This window comes from Monopterus albus, unplaced genomic scaffold, assembly GCF_001952655.1.
Source record: "Monopterus albus unplaced genomic scaffold, M_albus_1.0 scaffold3.1, whole genome shotgun sequence".
NCBI lineage: Eukaryota > Metazoa > Chordata > Actinopteri > Synbranchiformes > Synbranchidae > Monopterus > Monopterus albus.
This window is the reverse complement of record NW_018127883.1, coordinates 10,933,307-10,941,484: the sequence shown is the minus strand read 5'-3', so window position 1 is coordinate 10,941,484 and position 8,178 is coordinate 10,933,307. Positions and strand designations below refer to the sequence as shown.

Sequence of the window (8,178 nt, the reverse complement as noted above, 5' to 3'; positions counted from 1 at the left end):
TGCATCCCAGTCTTGCCCCAAAAAGTCCTCTTTTAGCCTCCTTACAGCATATTCGTTCATCACCCTCCTATAAAAAAGATTTGTTTTTGGCCTCTCTTTTCTAACATGGCAGTCATAAACCAAAAATACTGGTAAATGATCAATGATATCATTTATAAGTCATCCACTAGACATTTTGCTATCAATATCATTAGTAAATATATTATCTATTAGTGTTGCATGCTGGGTTGTTAATCTACTTGGTTTTGTAATTGTCGGGTATAAACTGCATCTATATAGTGTGTTAATAAACTCCTCAGTTCCTGTGTGCTTGTTAGGATTCAACAAATCTATATTAAAGTCTCCACATATAAACCCAGTTAGCCCCCCTAGTGGCCATGTCAGGAGTAACGTTGGAGAGTTTTCTTCCTTTCCTCCTTTATTTTTTCCCCTTATTTTTCCTTCATTTGGTACAGTGAGGCAGAGAGCACGGTGGTAATATCCCGAACGAGATTTCACCTGGCATACTGACACTACACACGAATTATTTGCAGTTGAGGAAGTAACTCAGATTGTAAAGTGTAACACGACAAGTGAGTTGTGAACTACGGATTCGGAGGAGCAAAGGACAGTTAGGAAGCTGTATTTATGACCTGTCGACATCTCAGTGAGTTAGCTGTTAGCTTAAATGCTATTAGGGATTGAGTAAAGAAACTTTGTTGTAGGCCGGAGGAAAAAAAAAACAGTCGGGATGAACTATTAATTGTGTAAGACTACTAAGATAATGTTTTATACTCTGAAAGTTTGCATATAAACTTCTGCTATTAAAATGAATTAATGATAAATTGTTTTCAGTCTTAACATTGCTGTTAAACTGCTCATCCGTATAATATTTGCAGTTATTTTCAGAGTTCTCAAAAAAAAAAAAAAAACAACGAAACATGTCGGAAGTGAGCCCGGACTGAGGCGCGTTCACGTTCACAGAGTTTGAACTAAACACAAATCAGACAGTTGAATGTGGCTGAACGTTTCTATGGATCAGAGACTAAATTCTGTTTAATGACAACAGTTTAAAACTGTTTATATCAGAAAATAAAAACTAAATTCCATCCAGTCCCCAGAGTTCAATCTAAAGTCAGATCATTTCAAATGTCTGATTTATTAAACACAAATCTAAATGCTACATTTAAACTGTCCAACAATGCTTATAGTTTTAACATGAAGGAATCAGATTTAAAACGGTGACTATGTTTGACCACCTTAAACTTTTAAGCTGAAAAACAACTTGTGAGGCCAGATGTTGAAAGGATGTTTCATTTTATTTTTGATAGTGAGTCAAGTTAAAGCAGCAGAGAGAGATAAAGGCCAAATCATACATTAGCCTACAGTTAAAAAATAATAATAAAGCATGGAGACTAAAAGTAGAACCATGGTCTAGTTTATACTGAGGACTTTTTTTTAATAACAGTGATTAGAAAAACACTTTATACTGTAAATCAGTACCTGCAGTTCTGTTGAGCTAGAATGAAGTTTATTTACAGGAGCAGTTTATGGAGATATTTGGCTGCCTGGGCTCAAACAACTGCTGATAAACTCCAGTTAATAAAAGCCAGTCTTCAGTACTGTGATGCTGAACTGTTTTAACAGACTGTTAAATATTGTGACACTGACCTCTGACCTCAGAGTTTTTTCTAACTCCACATTAAGAAACTAGACTTTCACAACACAACTGCAGGAGACAAATTCACCTTTCTTCTAGTTTAATGAGCCCACTTATCTGTGTATAACTGGCTAACTGATGAGTTTCAAACACATCATTTCACCACAGCAATGTGGTTTGTGGTCACAGGATGTTGACTCACGTTTAAATATAAAAACAGGCTCAGAGATCTAAAATAAAATGCAAAAACAGAAGATAGTTTCTTTTTGTTTATTAATACCTGAGCTAACTGACAACACTGACTGGATTTAGATATTTCATAAAAGATATAAATCAAAGTGCTGCCCTCTGCAGGTGAAATTTCTCACGTCACTGTACACCTATACAGTAAACCTAACCCTTCTTTGGGGTGTGGGGTCTGTGTTTTGTGACATCACTGTCAGGTGTAGCCACAGGTGAGATGGACTGAAAATCAACACAGATGAGAGCCAGATGTGGATATCCTCTTTATGTTTGGTTGCCATGACAACAGACCTGTAAATACCTACCTGATAGGTGTGCTGTGATTGGCTGGACTAGGTAGGTGAGTGAGGATGTGGGCAGAGTTTGCTCCTGTTCTTTAGTCTGAGAGGAGCTTTGAGTCAGCACACATGGCCATCTTCCTGTGGACAACAGTGTGACGTTGATCAGCTTCTATAAAAAAGTTACTGATATAAAACAGCAGTGAGTCCACCTGTACTGTGTCCTCAGCTCTCAGGTCTGATCCGTATGTACAGTAAAATCAAACATTTAACCAGTAGACGTCACTGTCTGCATCTGAGTCGCACAAAAATTCTGGACCCATGGATCTGATGGGTCTCAGCAGCTTTGAGAAGACTGCCCTCACATCAGAAGTGAGCTTGAAGACCTGAGTCAGCGAGCGACTAGTCCCGTTCATCAGGAGGGAAAGTGTCTGACAACAGTCAGTCAAAATAATAAAATAAGGTGCGGGGACATGAGGAGTGGGAGGAGGCCTGGTCCAAATCTGGGTTGAGGTTCAGGTCCCAGGGTTGTTGACCGCACACTGTCACAGCAAATTTATTTTGTTTTTATATTAAAAAAAAACTTGTTTTTATTGTTATTTCTGATAAAAAACCTGTTTGATGAAGAACAGAATTCTCTGTTATTTCATTTCATATGTAAATCATCAAACTCAAGGGGAAGTTTATGTTGCTTCTTCTTTGTTGCCATGGTTACACCTGATAAGGTGCATGTGGTCCTGCCCCCTCCAAGTGCAGGTTGAACCTGCTCCTGACTCATTGATTGAGGTCAGCGATAAGCACCTGAGTCAGAGCATGAACATTTTATCATGGTTTTCACGTGTAGGATGGCAACACACACTGAGCTACAGGGAGCAGATAAACCCTAGTCTTCACCAGATGTTACTGTGTCAACATCTGGACTTTATTTAACAGTAGTGAGTCAAGTTTATCCTCTGTTCGGTCACAGTCTGTGTTACTGTTGATTTCATGTTTATATCAAACTGAACTCGTGCACACCAGTTCTGTGATTGTTGCAGTGTTTGGTACAAATAACAAACTTCAGCAAATAAATTCAACAAACTTTATTTATGCAGCATTTAGTTTACAGTCAGACAGCTGAAAGTGAAATCACACAAGTTTAAACCACGTTTGTGTGTAAAGGTAACTTTCCTGAAGCCAACACACGTGTTTCATTGTCTTTGTTTTTGTTTCTGCTGAGCTGCGCCACATCAAACAAATTTACATTAAAAAGAAAAGCAGTAAAACCTCAGTAACAGAAAATGTGCAGAGACGGCAGCAAACAACAGCGGTCCACTGCCATCACCGTGGTTACAGCCTGACACCCATCATCATGGTTACACTTCACCCACAGACACGTAATCTGTAAATGTTAAAGGTTCATTTCACTGATTTTACACAGAAAGTTCAGCCTTAGCTGTTCCTGCTGCAGCTCTGCAGGGGTTCAGGTGCATCATGGGAAGTCCAGTGTTTTGACCTGAACAGTGATGGGGAATAAAAGTCAGGATGTGTCCACCTCCACGTGCACAGGTTGTCACCACTGTTTGTGGACCTCCAGGTTTGCTAAAGTCCAGCAGTAAAACACTGAAGGTGGGGTCAGCGCTTTCTGGACTTTCTAAATCAGCTGTTTGAATTTCAGGGTGAAATCTTCGGCCTGATGCTGACTGACAGACAAAGAAACAGAGATAGGAGGTTCAGGGGGACACCTGTGGATCTGGGTGAGCTGAAGCTAAACCAGAAGGGAGTGAACACTTTGACAATGAAACGTTTTCTAAGCAAAATAACAATTGGATGTTTGTTCCTTTGGCTCCAGGTTGTAGACTTTGGTCTGATCTGGACGAGTGAGCTCTGGTCTGACTGAGGTGAGTCCAGCAGTAGTCCAGCATCTCTGCCAGTCAGAGAGCTAGAGAAAGAAGTGAAGAACTAATTTCTGAGGCAGCAAATTTGTCTACTGACAGATTAGCTACGGTCCTGCGGTCGTCACTATTTACATCACTGAGCACAGCACATGGTTCTGTTTCTCACAGCTGAAGAGCTTAAATCTGATTGCCTAATGGGGAAGAAATTAGAACATGCTGAACTACATCTAAACTACCATCAAAGAACCTGGACTTAACCCTAACTGCACCTGACCTACATCTACACTGAACCCTACACCTAGCCTAAAACTGGATCAGATGTAGACAGAAACTGGGCCCAGCCAAGCCTGGTCTGCACCTGGACTCCAGTCCTTCTGCCAGACTCTGGTTTTCTCTGGAGCTGGATCAGGTCTGACAGCTGTCTCAGGGGGCGGTATGTCCCAAAATGGACATATCCTCTTCAGTCACAGCAGATCAAGACCTGCAGAGGAAACAACCAGGCGTGTCACAGGATGGAGATGTTGGTTTTATGGTGGGAACTGTTTGTTGTTTGGAGGGCAGGGCTCATTACCTTTGTGGTTACCTTGCTGGTGTCGACAGGACACCAGTGTGAGGAACAGACTGAGCAGCAGGATCAGGAAAACTGAAACAACTCTGCAGAGGCAAAAACACCAGAACACCATCAGCATATGTCCCCGCACCCTTCCATCACAGGTCAGCAGCTGATTGGCTGATCTCCTAGATCCAACTCAAGTGTTCACAGAAACTGAGATTTGGTGAAAATCTTCACCCAAGAGAGCTGGGGGGACAGGAAGTGAAGCCAGGACGATCAGCTCAACCAGCCAGAGACATTGGTTAGTCTGTCCCAGTGCAAACACGGTGTCTCCATATGGAGGAAGGTGGAATGGTCACAAAGCGACTGTACACTGGACTAAACCTAAGTTTGTTATTACAGTAATCACATATATTAATAACAATAATATCAATAATCATGTTTAATTATCATATTTTATCCATAATAACTTTCATGGTGAAGATTTCATTCACCCAAACAGGCAGACATGATCAATATGATTAGTTAAAAGTTACTGGTTCTTACATGGCAGTGAGGATGATCCAGGTGTCAGGAGCAGGGACTGGACAAGAAGAAGAAGAAGAAGAAGAAGAAGAACGGGGTCAGACAAGCACATAAATCTAGAGACAGCAGGACCTGAGTTCTTCTGACAACACTTTAATTTGTGAGTTGTGAAAAGGTTGAGGAGGAAGTGAGTCAACAGGTGAGTCTACCTGGAGCTCTGGTCGGCATCTCTGTCGGTGGGGTGGTCGTGTTGGTTTTGTTCCCACAGACTGAGTCTGAGGATAGGCTTAGGTGGCAATGGATGATTGGCTGTGGTGACCCCTGATGGGAACAGCCCAAAGTAGAAGAAGAAGAAGAAGAAGAAGAAGAACGGGGTCAGACAAGCACATAAATCTAGAGACAGCAGGACCTGAGTTCTTCTGACAACACTTTAATTTGTGAGTTGTGAAAAGGTTGAGGAGGAAGTGAGTCAACAGGTGAGTCTACCTGGAGCTCTGGTCGGCATCTCTGTCGGTGGGGTGGTCGTGTTGGTTTTGTTCCCACAGACTGAGTCTGTGACTGTGGAACATTCCACCAGAGTTTCCTGGTGAGACACTGGAGAACACAGAGAACTAATCAATTAGTTTGTCAATCAAACTGGAGGAAAAACCAATAAATCTAAAAGAAAAGGCAGGATTATATCAGACTGACACAGCCCAAGCTGACGTCTTCAGATGTCCTGTTTAGTCTAGTTCACAGTCCAAAACCTAGAACCATCTGACCTCTGACCCTTTCCTAACAATTGTTTGTAGAAAACACATCTGATGATTCAGGTCTGGGATCAGTTTGTGAGGGTTCTGGCGTCATGACTGAGGCTCAAACACAGGGTTTTCTTCTCTGCAGGACCCGGACAGACTCGTGACCACCTAAGTACCAACAACAGTGCGAGTACAGGGCTCATTACTGTGGATCCTGTTGAATCTCCATTCAATCTAAACTAGTGTCACTAGAGACAGACTACGTCAGGACCAGGTCTGTGTGACAGAACACTAGGACTTAATCTGCAGAACAACAAGAACCGACAGCACTGTGACCAGCTGCTGACCGTCACTACAGCATGTCTGTGTCCGTGGTTTCATTTATCAGGAGTCTGTTAACTAAATGCCCCTTTGCTGTATTTAATTAAGTTAAGTAATATTGTCCAGCTCCAGAATCAGGTCTGGACTCACAGCGGTTCAAGAACAGTTTTATTCTGGTCTGTTTACCTGAGCAGTCGGTGCACAGCTTACACTGGATACCAACTCTCTTCTCGTTGTTCTCAGAGCAGTTCCTCGTCATGAAGTAACCTGACATTTACAAACACATGGCTCCAGTTTTATTGAACTGAAACAGGTTTTGGTTTCATGTTTTCATGGAGGGTCACCGGAACACATCTGGTGTAGTTACCTCTGGGACATGCTGGACATCCACTGGGCTCCAGCAGAACTGCTGCAGTGCTTGGTTCAAAGGTCACCTTCAGCAACAGACATGCGATGGTCACCTGGAATCAAACAGGGACTCTCTCAGGTAAACGTGTCTCTGACACAAACCACCAGCTGCCTGACAAGGAGTTTCAATAGTTTTGTGGCTCTTGCAGTCTGGAGGTCTTGTTCCTCCCTGAGGGATGGGGGCCTTTCACGTCTGAGTCCAGGGACCTAGTTGGAATATCTGGACTTCCAAAACCTGCCCTTGTATGCTGCTAACCTGACTAACAAGTGTCTGTGTTCAGAGATACAAAGTTTCCTCCTGACTGTCCCTGTTCAGTGAAATTGATCCACCTGACTGGTATTAGCTATTGATCAGTGAAGTGACGACTCTGCCCGTCCTCTGGGTCCTGTTCTGGTCTCTGCTGGTCTCAGTCTGATGTGTGGCTTTAAACCTGCAAATAAACTCATTGTGTAGTTACAAGTCTGTTTCTGTCCCCAGCAACAAACACTGCAGCGACCTGTTACCTACATACCTGAAGAAGCCCCGCCCCCTCCACACACGCCTGTCTGCAACACACACCGGGACGTGTGCTGCATTCAGGCATATTCCACCAATCATAAACTCATAAAGAGCTTGGGTGCTGAGTTCAGGGATAGTTCACAGACCACATGAGACCAGATCTATTCCTAAAACCACTGAGCTGTCAAACCTGGACCATTTAAAAATCTCCTTTTTGTGCATCTAGATGAAAACAGGAATCAGCAGCTCAGGCTGACAGCTGTCGGTCTAGACCACGTCAGATCACGTCTACACCGTGAGCCACTCAAACCTGGACTAGATTAACAAGCACCACCTATAACCCTTCTTTCAGGTTTGCAAAAACTTAAATGTGGTTGTAAACTCAAGGAGAAACGACTCAGAACCACCACAGAGACTAAAACAGAGGTAGGAGAGCGTCTGCAGGTTTTCAGCAGCAGGTTTCAATCGATGTCGGGGCAGCAGAAACAGACGAAACACTACCACAGAGAAACACAGAGATGACACTCGGGGTCAGTCCAAGAGTCGGTATCAGTCGGTCTGTTAGCTGTGTGCACTCACCCATAGTCTGTCCATTGTGTCCTCACGGTCACTCTGCTTGAACTGACACGAGCAAATCACAGAGGCTTTAATCAGCTGGAGATGCCTCCTCAGAGGCATGAGCTGAGGAGACTGGGACAACCCTCCTCTCCTCCCCTAGAGGGAGGGTCCGCCCCTCCCCCACCGCTGGTGACACTGGTTCAGGTGACGTCAGGGATTTTCTCTGAAGCTCCTGCTTTTACAAGACTCAATCAGGACCATGTGTGTCTGTATACAGTCTCATGTGGTTTTTATTGAGCCTGATCACACAGTCCAGGACCCAGACGGGAGAGGTGAGACTACACACAGGTAAAGAGCTGCTGTGTTTGCAAATGTTGAATATCTGAGAAGTGAGAGGGTCTGTAAGAGTAGAGAGACAGTCTGAGCTGCAGTCAGTCAGATTGGGGGTCCCAGGTTGAGCTGCTGTGGTCTCACTGAGGTTACCTGTCTCCACCTGCCCCTCCCCTCAAGAAACATTCAAAGTCTCTCCTGGGTTCATTG

General features: G+C 43.5%; 1 protein-coding gene and 1 long non-coding RNA gene across 2 annotated transcripts in view; both read left to right on the top strand.

Moving 5' to 3' along the window:
- LOC109962038 (uncharacterized) overlaps positions 1–4,478 on the top strand; it is a 14,048-nt gene extending 9,570 nt beyond the window's left edge. The window contains exons 2-4 of the long non-coding RNA XR_002275203.1: positions 3,818–3,896; positions 3,992–4,040; positions 4,206–4,478. This is a non-coding gene — a long non-coding RNA (uncharacterized LOC109962038). The remainder of the gene's footprint in view (positions 1–3,817; positions 3,897–3,991; positions 4,041–4,205) is intronic.
- Positions 4,479–7,740: 3,262 nt separating this feature from the next.
- Positions 7,741–8,178, top strand: part of and1 (actinodin1) — a 9,352-nt gene continuing 8,914 nt past the window's right edge. Inside the window, exons 1-2 of the mRNA XM_020602019.1 lie at positions 7,741–7,842; positions 7,916–7,970. Coding sequence (XP_020457675.1) covers positions 7,741–7,842; positions 7,916–7,970 — 157 coding nt within the window. The remainder of the gene's footprint in view (positions 7,843–7,915; positions 7,971–8,178) is intronic.